The sequence below is a fragment of the Neospora caninum genome, chromosome VIIa (assembly GCF_000208865.1).
Source record: "Neospora caninum Liverpool complete genome, chromosome VIIa".
NCBI classification, from domain to species: domain Eukaryota; phylum Apicomplexa; class Conoidasida; order Eucoccidiorida; family Sarcocystidae; genus Neospora; species Neospora caninum.
The window spans coordinates 1,786,536-1,800,254 of record NC_018393.1 but is presented as its reverse complement, the minus strand read 5'-3'; the positions used below and the strand labels follow the sequence as shown (position 1 = coordinate 1,800,254).

The following is a 13,719-nucleotide window of genomic DNA, read 5'->3' as shown; positions in this document are numbered from 1 at the left end:
CGCAATTGCCTCTTGCCCCGCTCTGCATGTAAGTTACTACAGTCAAGGTTCGACTGCAGCTGCCCAAGTAGTACGTTCTTTTCCATCAGCTCCGGAATCCCTCAAGCGTTACGTAGAGCCTACGATGTCGACTGAGGAGACGAATTACCTGCTCGGCTTCGAACCTACAGCCAACAAGTGAAGCCATCTTCGGGTTCTTTTGTATTTTGGATCCGTTCTTCTGCTCTGTGGCTTTCCGCTTCTCACGCTCTTACGACACCAAAAAGCCATGCTACTGTTCCTCGGAGCTCAGTATATAAATCTGTATTATTTCTTCTACAGATGGTAATTCGTTTTCTTATTTCTTTCTCTGGGGCTCTTCTGGAAGGTGGCGCTAGCACGCCCTCGAATCGAATTGATTCCCTGGTAAACATGTAGTCTGTACTTTTTGTTCACGGTACGTAGAAAGGAGCCTTGTCTACCCCCACCGTGTGAGGCATGCGAGACGCCAGCGTGTGTCCGTGTGTGTACATCGGTGCCGGTTTAGCTGGAGTCGCTGTGTTAAACCACTTGAATCTGCCAGCAAAAAATATATGCGCAACATCATCAGGGCACCTCAGTGTTGTGTCGTGGAACATGTGCACGCTACCGTTGTGTAGCATAATTCAAGGTGTTCCGGATGGTAACTACCAAGCCTGGAAGACATCGTCCGTTACTGCAGCGCGACATTACAAGATGCAAGAAGGAATCCAGCAGAGAATAGAGAGCACGACATTAAGCAAATCCTGCATCAACGGAAAGCAACCCCGTAGTGAGAAAGTACCACACAAGCTGCCCCAAGGAACCTCGCAGAGCAACTAGACCGACAAGCGTAGACAGATAGAATCCGGTTTAACAGTGACACCGTTGGAGACGGCCTTCAGCGTTGAGAAGGGGCAAATCTGGGTCCCAAAAACGGCCTTTTCCCGTTTTCATCTCATACAGTACATCATTCTGTTTTGCTCAAGCGCGGTCCGTACGGAACAGTGCTGTGAAGGTCGCGGCATGCGAAGCGCTTACTTGTCGCCTCAAGAATTGTTGGAACGGGCGAGGCAAAATAAAACGACCGTCCCAATGCACACAACACATCTCCGGGGTGGGGTGATTCAGAGGATGAATTATTTTACTTTCTTCTCTTCCCGTCGCCGATTTTCTGGCTCCGCTTCAAGGCGACCTCTTCTATCTGAAATCTCTGCACTGACTTTGTCTGCCCAGTCTCCTCCAAGGAGAGAAATGAATAGTAGAGCGTTGATCTGCGCAGCAAATCACAAGCAAACCACGTCCTGACATAAACGATGAACCGTTTATCGGCTGTGGTAAAAAGTGAGAACAGGTTCCGCGTCGTCGGCCTTTAGTATGCTGCTCGATGAAGTTCTTGGGAAAGCTGCCCGAAGTGTGTTTTGCCATTGCACGCATACACTCGTTTGACCGAAAGTTACAGAAGCGGCTTGTATTGGACAAGATCTTCAGTAGCATAAAGAAAGGCGGACACGGCTCTTGTTTCACTCAAGCCTGAGGGAGTATCCCATCAACTTCGATTACCCCATGCATGTTCCACAGTAATGAAGTGTTGACGCTTTCCAAGGAGAGGTGTGGTAGAAAGCTAAATGGGCAGTGAATCAAATATCCAGTCATCAGAAAAAAGTTTGTGAAGTGGTGTACGCCATGTGCATTAGAATACTGCGCGGAATTAAAAGGGTAAGAATCGGGTGTAAATCTGTTGTCCCCCCATGCATAGCTATTCAGAGGGCTAATAATGTTACTTGCTCTGGAAAATGCTCGGAAGACGAGAGTCTGAAAAGCCTCTCCGGTACCACCTGCAAGGATATACACCCTTCCCTTTCGATACCATTTACTCAGAGTACAGAAAACTGTTAGTAGCTAGTCTACCATATAAGATGTAAGTCGCTTATGGAATAGCACTACCTATAATAATCAGGAAATCATACTATATACCCCAATCATAACTCATCCAATGACAACATTTCGAGACTAGGCCTTTGTGCCAAGAAAGAAACCTACACTCTTCGCAAATTCATATGCGTATGCGTACACATTGTCTCCCAACACAGGCAAAGAGTTTCACTTACTGTCGCAGTACCAAACGAAATGACAGAGATCACTGAAAGAGCCGAGTACACCAAGTAGCAAAGGTATCCTGAGACAACCTGAAAAAAGGCGCATTGCGAATACGCAAGGATGTTGCCATGGTGCCTGAAGAAGAATTCCAATCTGGAATCAACTCAAACTACACAGACCGATCATTCCTTCATAGCTCATTCTTGTCAGCTCTTTTTGGTTATTCACACAACCTCCGACACAATCATTCGAGTTTCTGTAACCACGGGCCCAATCCGCGTATTCAGCCAATCAACATTCAGAGAGGGTGCACCGGCATAAGCCCCAGCACCTATGAAAGCAGTATACACACGTCTACTGTACAAACGTAAATAAGTGCAGCCGAATGATTATGAGTGCACACGTACATAAAGATCCACCTCTGCATGCATAACTATTTCCTAATTTACGTGGGCATATAAATATTGTGGTGACGATGTATAGCACTGCCGCCGGAGATTGTTGAAGGAACCCGAAGCAAGCAAACATCACTAATGACAGAGACGTAACAGATACAAAATCACGATGTTATAAACGCCTACGTGTAGATCCATGTGTTGTGAGCACACACGTTCAATTGAACGTGGTCGTGCATACCAGATGAATAAACGCATGGGCATCGCAAACCGCCATACGTCGGATGCAAGCGACAACCTACCAGAGCCGTTGCCGTTGCAACAAAATAGCTGTTTTTGAGCGCATGCTTTCCGAGAGGGTAAGTCATCATGAAGCTGTAAAAGATGGCACCTGCAGCAGCAGCACGCAACAGAACATAATCGAAGGTACACCCGAAAAACGCCCTCACAAATCTTTCTTCTCGCGAAGAGTTTCAGGCGGTATACACGCGTGTCTGAGTGCGGTGTGTTGATATGGGCCTTTACCGAAAATGGAATTGAGGCAGTGTTTCCCAGAAACAAACTTCTGACACAGACAAAAGGCGCGGTAAGCAACGTATGCTCCTGCATGCATTTACAGGCCTACAAAGACCCCCGTGAATATGCACATGCATACAAGCATCAACGCATGCCTACACATACATCTACATAATCTCTTTTTCAGTAAACAAAAGCATTTTGACAACGTGTTCCGTGGCGAAAGGTTCCATTCGTTCCAGAGATTAGGCCCGTCCAAGACAAAAGAAGTAGGGTGCAAGTTTCCCTGCTTCCGCTTTTTAACAGCAGCCATATTGGACGTATGCTTCGAGTCTCACCAAGGTAGCCGTTGGCAACGTCCATACGTCCGTGAGGCTCGGCGAGTCCAGAAAGCGAAAGAAGATGGCTATAAGGGCTTAACGCGACCTATGACGTCGAGCAGCGAGAAACAAAAATAAGCACAGCACCGTACGTTTCAAACGTAGACAAATTGTAGTGGCTAGGATGAGCCTCTGTTGTTAGCCCCCATGTCAATTAACATGGAACCAACAGCGTTCTCTAAGGGTACGCTGCCATTCAGTCTTAGACAATGGAATCAATGTGTAACAACGAGCGATCCTCCTCTCACGTAAGACACACAAACAACTCATGGTTGCATTATTAGACGGATTCTCAGCAAGCGCATCCGGTCCATTCTTACGTCAGTGAAAGCCTGTGTCACTTTGGACCACAACCCGGTCCCTCAAAATGGGAATCAGAGAGACTTTTATTTGGACATATTACTAAAAATGTTGCATACAAACTCATGCCACCCCCGGAAGCTCAAAGGGAAAGGCAGCAAACAAGTATTCTGCCCCTTTCCGCGGCCAAAGAAAGTTCATGTACTGGTTTTCGCTTACCTTCGAGCACATCACGTGGGGGGCAATGTCGCAATATGGCTTGTAAGCGATCTTCCTCTCCACGTTTTGTTGGACATGAACGCAATACAAGCTCAACACCAGACCGCACAGTGAGAGCAGTGCGATAGCAGAGTTCCGACGAAGAAACGCCATCTTTCCAAATAAAAGTGCGTTACCAAGGATTGTTGAGCCACGCAGCCTTGAGCACGTAATATGCTTGGGTGTGTGTATTATTGAATGTGCTTCCCTTTAGACGAACGAGCGGGACGACCTTTTTGGATAATACCGCGAGCTTTTGAGCTACGTTTCAATTTTCAACAATTGTTAAACTCTGTTCGCTTGCGTATTTTCTCTCAAAAACATGGCCCCGATTTTATCGTGACATCTGCGCTGATTCTGCGTCGCTAGTCAAAAAGCTTTTTGGCATTAAAGGTTCAAAAATGCGTGACCCGAGTCCTCACCTCTCCTGGCGGGTCCAGGCAAACCGGTTTTTATTCCGTGTACTAATCCCCATGGTGTGCGCTTTTTGACCGCGTCAATTACACACACAAATCGTCCATGCTTGTGTGAACGTGTGTCGACATTGGGGGCCCGTCGCCCCCGGTGTGCTTGCCAGTCTTCACAAAAAAAAAACGTGAGGCGTTAGCCTTCTCAAAAAACCAAGAAACGGGCTTCATGCGCGCAGTAAGGCCTTTTTAGCACCATGGCAGTTCGTAGGAGGAACTAGGTTAAGGGCCCGAGCGCCTAGGTTGCCCGCATCATTTAGGAGTCCGAAATTTTCCATTAACCGTTAGGTAGCAACAACATCCGGATGATAATCCAATTTGCTAATCCAACCTATCGGAAATAAATCACACTTTCAAGAGATGTACCCACAACCTGTAGAGGCAGACCATATAGTGTGAAACATCACGGCAATTGTATGTACAATGTGGGGGAATGCATATTCGGGCAACTTGCGGAAGAGTTTTTGAGCAGGGGCGGGAGAAGGGATATGACGAAGCGCATTAATAGTGCCGTACGACACACAATCGACACCTGCCAGTCCCATTTTGGCTGAATCACTGTGGACTACTAACTATTCTGAGCTGAGTCATGCATCTCTCTCAGGATAAACCTGCGTTCCTCGGTGACAAGCAAAATGACAGCGTTTAGCCGTCAGCCTCGAGGTCCGTCATGCCGCTGGTGCTCCTCAGTAATTTGGCAAACCGATTCGCGCACTCATATTGAAAAAACGTAGTTGCGTAGAGAAAGGCTGGAACAACCACACATGATCACACGCGTTAGACTGGCATGCATGTTGGCTACGATTTCAGCATTTGTGCGTAGGTAGCCTTCAGTTCATGTGAGACACTTAACAGTCTGGCCAGGGTTCAAGGCCAGAGGAGTACTAATGTCGAGTAGGTGCTAGGTAATCTACACATCCTGTTCGATTTCGGTACACACTGCTATAGCGTTGACCACAAATATATAAAACTATTGCAACTTTTTAGGTATTCAGTGAAAGCAGTGACCTGGCCATCCCAGTGCTGAATGAAGGAGCCATAGGCCCCGCAGCTGCAGGTTGCATTACACCGGGCATCGCTCCACATCCTGCTGCTGCGTCAAGTGTTAATGACCGCAGTCTCAATCGAATCGAAGACAGCTCCAGCATCGGACGAATACAGAGCCAGAGGAGACACCGCCTTCACCTTTCCCTGTCTTTCGTTATTCACTTCCAACAACCCTCCCGACCGGCGCAGACACATCATAGGCTTCCGGGTTGCGATTTGTGATAGCATCGCACGCCTTCTCCATCTAAGCCTGCGTAGCCCTTCCTCCCACATCAATCGCACGAATATAAAACGTGGACATATCGATAACCGGCTTCACAACTCCGTGCGTTGGAATCCCGCCTTCTGCCTTGACCACTGCCATACCATCGCATGCGGCATTCAAGAGAGAACTTTCCTCTACAGCGACATGGAGGGGAAAGCGCGAACGGGAGCAGGCGACGCCGTTGGGGCTGACTGTTGCTGGCCTCCTTTCAGCACGCTTAGCCAGCTATCCAGAGTTGAGGCCTGACGCGCCACATTCTCGATTCGAGATGTCAGGAAATTCGCCGCTGCTCCTACATTGAATTTTCGCCCGTCTTCTAAAACCATCTGAAGTGGTGAGGGCTTCTCCGCACCTTCACCATCGGTTTTGGCTTCTTCACATACTTGCGGGTCTTGAGGTATAGAGGGGTTCTCAAAAAACTGCTGGAATTCCGAGTGCATTACGGTCAAAATGTTGAACCCCATAACAGACCAAACTCGGTGGCGAAGCGCTACCTCGCCCAATTTCATGCCCGTTCCCTGAACAGAAGATGGGCACGCATCAAACAACCTGCAATTGAAGCACCCCCGCCGGCGGGGTTCCAAAGACCTGGAGCTAGCGAACAATATCCTCACCTGAAATGCCTACTTGCGGACAAGTGCACGGCAAAAAACGCGGGATTCTGTTTCAGCACCTCTGCTTTCCATAGGGAAGTTGCCTGCCTCAACAAATTCTGGTATATACGCGGCACAAAAGAATCAGACTGGGAAAGGAAATGCTTATTCAAGGACACGGGCACAGCCAGATTGCCACAATCGACTACTTTTCTGCCGTTCAGCGCAAGGGAAACAGACACAGAAAAACAACGAGAAGCAGGAAACGTGACAGGGTGCGAGAAAGGGAGAAAGGGGCACAAGACAAGAGAGAGTTTAATTGTCGGATGCGCCGCTTAAACGCAGAAAACAGCTTGCTAATGGCTGCAAAATGAAAAAATCGGGGACAAACCAGGGACACAAAAAAGCAAAATTCGGTTTACTGGTGATGTGCTGCGACGCTTTTCATCCCAATTTCCATCTATGAACACTTACCTGGTGGATCGGTGTTGCATCAAGTGGCTCGAAAATCAGATTGTACTTGGGAAGGAGAAAAGGAATAGTATATAGCTCTGTTTCCCGGCCTTGTAGACACTGAATTCTGGCTACGTACAAAATGGCATCGTACGGCACAGGACTCGTCAGCTGATCGTTCAGCTTCTTGTCGCCTTCTTCACCGTCGGCCCCGTCCCGGCCAGGAAGAGTTCGTCCTCCGCCTCTGGAGCCTGACGCCGAGTGACCTCGTAAGCGAATCCAATATCGCCGCCAGTTCGCGAGCCTAGTGGTTAGCTCCGGAACTTGTTCTTGAACATTGAAGAAGCCGATCAAACGGGCGGCTGTGAACGCCTCGTACAATTGGCTCCGCTGCACCATGGAGAGTTCTGTCGCGAATTGAGGAATTCTGAAAAAAACAACCAAAGGCGCCGGACGTGAAACGAGCCTTGCTGACCACTCAGTCAACGACGAGATGATTAAAGGTAGATATATCTCCAGCTGGGGGACTACGAAAGCAGCGAAAGAAGAGAAACCCGAGCCAACAGGTGGGTCCCAAACAGATAATCGAAACGCCTGGCAGTTTCCTTCGCTACAAGAGGAAGGAACGCCTGGTCGCCTTGTGTCTGCCGCATGCAGACTGACAATCGCGGAGGGCCACGGAGACTGGGGAGCCTAAGGCGAAGCAAGAGGCGCCTTTGCGAGGCATGACAGATCGTTGCAGTCTCATTGGCGCTACAGAGGAACAGAGACATGTTTGCAATGGACAGCGTCTTCAGCCAATCCGGCCCGTCTTCCACACGCGCAGCTCAGATGAAGTGTCCGTTAAGAGATACAACACCCGGCACGGTACCCCTTGGTGCCGCCACGTAGCGACCCCTTGCACCGAGGTAGCCGTTAAGCGTTGCAAACACATTGGAGAGGCGCTCCCTTCCCTTTGAAGATTAGCACGTGAGACTGAACGACAGAACAGCGCAGTGGACTAACACGCGTCTGCATGCTAGTCACCCTACATCGCATCTTTCGAACCGAATGACAACACACCGAACAAAAGGCCCCCAGGAACCGAGCCACCTGATTTTGATGAGCTGTGAATGCAATGACTTGATACAGAAGAGCCAAGTAGTGTCCGAAATGTGAAACACAAGGCGATATGTTGTACGTTCCCGACGCTTCTTCGCTCTCATGATTCTCGGCCGAAAGCTGAGGCTCACAGAAGGGCGATGGACTGCCATGCCGATATTTCGCGATAGTCCGTCATTGCAAAAATCCATGCAAGGATGGGTAGAGACTTCCAGCTAAAGTCGGCGATGCGGATCGCGACTCCAAAAGCTTCCCAGCAGCGGAGGTTCTGGAGTCCAGCCACCGCCAGAGCGAGTGTCACATCGACAAGCTGCGAGGGAACAGGAGACGAGGCGGCGACGAGATAAGGAAAGCATGAGCTGGTATTTGCGCCGTAACACACGAGCTAGGATAGGCTGTCTCGACACACGGATTTTGCCACGTTTCGTAAGCTATTTTCAACGTCCCCCCCTCGACACAATGCCCGGGAAATTACAGAGTGTTACATTGTCGCACATCACGCTAGTGAGATATCCGTTCAGTCACCTGACAGCTGTATCCACGCATGGAGAAACGAAACCTGGAGTATGTGGCAAGGTACACTTGTACGCCTGTCTCTGGCCGTCTCTCGAGATGACAGTCTCGCATGAGATACATCACACGACAAAACACCGACAACTTAGACGAGAACGTTCCAGATGGATCGCCGCTGTCGCACAAGATGGCACGCGTTGTCTTAAACATGTGGAACGGCCGCATGCGCTCTTGGGTGCACTGGCAGGGCGGATCTTCAACGAACATCGAGCGAAGGAAGAAACGCGCCGATCCACCAATTGCGAGAAACCCAGACTCTACGCAAACACCACTATGATTACGGCTTTGACGCATCCTCAACTTTGTTCTCTCAGAACGCACAGTCCACATCGCTTCAATTACAGTACTGCCTCTGAACATCGTTATCTCTCTCTATATAGAGGCGCTTAAACACTTGTTGTTAGGTTTCTATTTGGATCCACGTCTCCACGGGCTGATCGCAGATACGGCGGAAGAAGCTGAAGAGCTGACCCGTTCTGGGGAAATCGTATTGGCGAGCGCGTGGCCCTGAAGAGTCTGCGCAATTTTGTTCACTGTCAGAAGGGAGACGGAGGTGCTCATGGAGAAGGCAAGAGCTGTCCGGGCGAAGAGGTCTACGGGGAGGGTGTCCATAGATGCAAGCAAATGCTGCGCGCAAGACCACATGGATATTGACGGACCGGAGCCCATGTAGTCAGCGAACTGGTCGATTGGGTCCAGAGATAAATCCCCTTCAAATCAGCCTGAGTGGGATCTTCGTTATCTTGTCGACACGCTTGTGGCACAGAACGCGGGAATCCTGGCCCGTGGCGCCACCCGTTGTCTTGCCGATTGAGCCGTGGCAGCCAGCTGCACCAGCAAACGCGACGGCCCTCTAGGCTCTCGAGAGAACTGACAGAACTCCCACTACTGGGCCGAGGCTACACTCGCGTCCCTCTCGGATCGCGCGAAGAGAGCGATCTGCTTGAGGGACATCCGAGCCTCCGTAGTGCGAAACACGAAGAATTCGCTCGGACAAAAACTAAGAACACGTGGAGGATGGGAAAGACGACATCTGGCCGTGACAGCAGACGACGAATAGACACATCGACGGGACCAGAAGGACGGCGAAAAGGTGCGCGTCGTGAAACCAAGACGGGCGCCAAGGAGCCAAACATGCGGGAGATGATTAAAGATCAGCACACGATGAACAAGTAAAAAAACGGAAGAGCCGTCGACACGCCCCCAAAGCCCTCACCACACGCCAGCATACAGAGGGACTGAAGAAGCGGACCGAGCGCGACGGCGGCATGCCGGGGTAACTCCGAGAAAACCACGACAGGAAAGCGTCGCAGTAGGGAGCGGTCCACGGCACACTTACGGTCTCAAGCACTCGAAGAAGATCTGTTGCAGCAACGCACGCCTGAGAATAAAGAAGGAGAAGTGCCGCTTGCTGCCTCGCGCTCAAAAATTCGGCGCGTTCTTGAATGGGGCCCGCCAGATCAAAAAGCTGCTCCAGAGTCAGGTGCCCTGCGAGGAACGCACCGCAAGTTAACGCACAAAAAACCGATCGCAAACAAGAGGCGGCCGCGATTTCATCCCAGACGATGGACAGCTCATCCACCTCTCTCGACCGCAGAGAAGCCAGCGCGGCCGATTCGGCCGTTCCTGTATCTTTGTGCTTTTTTTAAATCTCTCATCAGAGGCACGCGTTTCCATCCACCAAGCACAGCGACAGCGCGCCAGTCCTGGAAAGCGAAAGGTTTACGCTCACCATGCAGGGGATGTCGAGGTGTCGACACTCACGGCGACCTTGTATGTGAGCCGGTCCACGTACTTACACCTCGACATTCCCATATACCCACATGCAAATGAGGTAATGTTGCGTACACACACATATACATAATTTGCATAATACATATATATATATATATATATGCAGCCTTGGTCATTGAAACAAACCCACTGTTCAACCCTGTATTATTTAACTCAGTTAGTTAGTGGTAGGTTTGATATTCTGTACCAACCGATCTTATATGTTCTTCGAATGTTGACGACGGCTGGCACAGTAGGCACAGTACTTTCGTCTGTCTGTCGATCGTCTTTTCTTTACCTGCCAGGGCCAGCACACTTTCTGCCAGGGCGTGAGTGTGCATTCCCTGGGAAGCTCGGGAGAGAAGTCTCCGAACGCACGCCGCTGTTAGCTGGTGTGGCAGTTCGCCTCCTCCAGCAGCAATGGAGACATCGACGAGGACTGTGCACAGGACACACGCGGCAACCCGCAAAAACAAAAGCGTCCGACAGAGGAATAACGTCCACGGTGTCGGAAGCAGAGAGCGAGCGCGCAAGAGAGCCTCATCTCTTGTTTAGCCGCAACGTGACCGTTCTTATGAAACCCAGTAATGGGACGCGAGACGGCGGAGAGATAAAGGAGCAATTCATCGCCGCAGAGATCGTCGCGCCACCCTCCAGTGCCCCCACCTCAAGCGTCACATGCACGCCCTAAAGAAGCAATTCCCCGTTCCGAGGGGATAGGCAACACGGGAGGACCTATCTGGGAGGGTCGTTCTAGCACAGCAAAGAGACACGGCAGCAGCGCGCAGGTGGGGAGAGAAGACTGCCGTCTTCTTTCTAACGCCCCTACCTAGAAATGTTACCTCTGGAGCCTGAACCGGGTAACGAGAGAGGAGAACTGACCTGAATCTGGAAGATCGGCGTCTCCTTCAACATTCAATCGTGACAAGATCGAGGTGATCAACCATCGCGCCTCTGGTGAGAGATCAAAAAGAGCACAGAGATACGGGAACAGCCGAATCGGGTGCAAAAGAGACAAGACACCGCAGGAACATGCACCAGGAAGCACGAAGAACACGCCTGTTGCCGCATCACAAGAGGGCAGAATTAAGATGGACAGTTGAAAGTGAGCAGCATGCGTTGTCGTTGTCGACTAACGGAGAGAACCGGAAACCAGGAGGTAAACAAACGCAAGCATCGAATGCGGAGAGAAGTCGACTCCAACCTGTTCGACTTTCCCTACTTCACAGTTTCTGCTCTTCCACGCATTTGTCTGGAGAGCGACTCACGGACAGAGTTCCCGAAAAGATGGAGAAGTCGGACGAGCGTGTCCGGGTCCGACTCTGCGAAACACAAGAGAGAAACAGGCGTCGAAGGCAAAAACCAGTAAAGCCCTTTCTCGTAGCACGACGGTTCACGGTTCTCGAGTGACATGCATGTCCCCTCCGTACAGACAAGACTACTCGTTTGTCCCTGCTAGGGTGGGGCGACAGGCATGTCCCCTCCGTACAGACAAGACCAGTCGTTTGTCCCTGCTAGGGTGGGGCGCACAAACGGTCCTTTGACGAAGACTCCTGCCGCGCTGTTTTCCAAAATCCTCGAGTCCTGGCGCATTCCGCAGCGACGTCGGATTACGCAACTGCCTGCACCAGGGAAAAAGCAGTGGCTGCGCGAATCTGTCGGCGTCTCACCGTTGGTCGCCTCGAGAAGGCGGGTCACCACTTGCAGCATCGGCGCGCTTCGGAGAAACGAAACTTTGTTGATCAGCTGAGCAGGAGACACACGCACCCAGAGAGCGACGCGGCGGTCTGAGCTAGCTGCAGTGGCGACGACGCAAGCTCGCAAAACCTCACTCGCACCGGTTTCTTCCAGGCTGTCTTTCCCCCCCTCTGCATTGTCCTGCGGAGCACTTAATGCCCGCAAGTAGCCGTCGCTCGAATTTGTCGCTCGTCCAGGTTCCTCTGCCCACGAGGGCTTCCCGTCCCCATCGCGCCGCTGTCCCACCGCCCCGTCATTGTACCGGTTTCGCCGCAAAGGGGTGGAGAACTCGAGCGAGAGAGGTGAGTCTTTCACGCGCCTTCTCGCCCTCGTCTTCACTCCTAGTCTCCGCCGAAAGACTCGCGGGGCGACCGACTGGCCCTTTCGCCGTCGACCGGAGCGGGAGGAGCTGATCAAAGAGATCCGGGTTGTTGGGGCCTTCGGACGCAAGGAGACAGATGGCGTCTCCCATCCGAAGGTCGACGGCGTAGAAGAAAAAGGGGGAGACGACGGAAGGGGGAAGGACGCACGCGGCCTGCCAAGCTGCTCGGGACACCTGAAGGGGGCGCGAGAATGCATGCACAAGGGGAGATACCCCTCACCGAGCGTTGACTGACCAGGAAGGCAAAAAGCCACGCCCGGGGACACACCCTGAAAAGTGGAGACCATGCCCAGCGGTGAATCGCCTCCTCTCGATCGGCCGATCTGTCTCCTGTGGTACTCTCTTGCTCAGTCACGGAGCAGAGGCCGAAGAGCGCACCGTAGGACGCACGACTGCTCGCGAACTCACGCACACGGACGTGAGGAACCGGGAGGCGGCCGCCCCCTCCCGGGCACCGACACAGCTTCGCTTAGGGGGAAAAACGTCCCTCCGCCTTGTTGTCTCGTACGGCTTACCTCATCAACCCTCATAAGATGCAACAGCTCTTCGAGTCTGTCGAGAACCACTCTGGCCACTAACCGCAGCTGAAGGCCAGCGGTAGCATCGGGGCCTTCCTCACTGGCGCCGGCGTCGCACTCCGCCCTCCGAGAGGCACCAGCTGCGGCGGTGGGTAAGGCTTCCTCGGCTCTTTCGTCTCCCGGCAAGTCCGGCGACGAGGCGTCAGGGCTGGGAGTCACGAGAGCGTCCAGCTGCTTGCGTCTGCCTTTCTGGATCTGCTGCTGGTGGAGGAGAAGCAGGACGGAGATGCCGTCAAGCAGCGGGGACACGTCGGTCAGTTCCAGCTCCGGCACGAGACCCCACAACGCTCCCGCGACGAGCCCCGCGGTCGAGATAAGGGACGGCGGCGCTTCGTGCGCCGCGACTGGCGACGAGGACGGAGGTGCGTACCGGGCCAAGAGCGAGTTCGAAGGAACGAAGAACGACGTGGATGCAGGCGAAGGCGGCGCGGCGACGAGTGTGTATTTGGCTGCGAAGGAGGCGAGAGAGTAGAGGTGCCCCACGAGGACCGGAGCAGGGAGAGATCGCCCAGACACGTCTCGATGAATCCGCTGAATATGCAGCTCCTCAGAGGCGTGCTGCGACGAAGACCCAGCGAGGTGCGTGGCGGAGGAACCAGCGAGATAGAGAGACCCGCCACTTTCCAAAGAAGCGTGGAAGCAGGCGCTCTCTTCAGAACTTGTCTCCTCGTAGGCAGGCGGCGGGTGATAGCCGTAGCCGTAGAAAGGGAGAGAAGGGGCGGCGGGCGGAGCGGGAGGTGCGGGGCGCGAGGAAGGACGGAGACCCGCTGCGGGAGGCCAGGGCGAGCCAGCGCGAGCGGGCAT

At 52.3% G+C, this 13,719-nt stretch overlaps 2 protein-coding genes across 2 annotated transcripts; both read right to left on the bottom strand.

The window, feature by feature from the left end:
* Positions 1 to 1,136: 1,136 nt before the first annotated feature.
* Positions 1,137 to 4,060, bottom strand: NCLIV_021330 (putative vitamin K epoxide reductase complex subunit 1; the record flags this gene model as incomplete). The annotated part of the gene is made up of 5 exons (XM_003882328.1): positions 1,137 to 1,271; positions 2,109 to 2,186; positions 2,795 to 2,883; positions 3,347 to 3,434; positions 3,908 to 4,060. The coding sequence occupies 5 exons, from the start codon at positions 4,058 to 4,060 to the stop codon at positions 1,137 to 1,139; spliced, it is 543 nt and encodes a 180-aa protein (XP_003882377.1).
* Positions 4,061 to 6,762: 2,702 nt separating this feature from the next.
* Positions 6,763 to 13,719, bottom strand: NCLIV_021320 (conserved hypothetical protein; the record flags this gene model as incomplete). The annotated part of the gene is made up of 10 exons (XM_003882327.1): positions 6,763 to 7,198; positions 8,004 to 8,182; positions 8,917 to 9,072; positions 9,785 to 9,933; positions 10,517 to 10,657; positions 11,101 to 11,172; positions 11,487 to 11,540; positions 11,889 to 11,964; positions 12,218 to 12,511; positions 12,853 to 13,719. 10 exons carry the CDS (start codon positions 13,717 to 13,719, stop codon positions 6,763 to 6,765), a joined length of 2,424 nt encoding a protein of 807 aa, XP_003882376.1.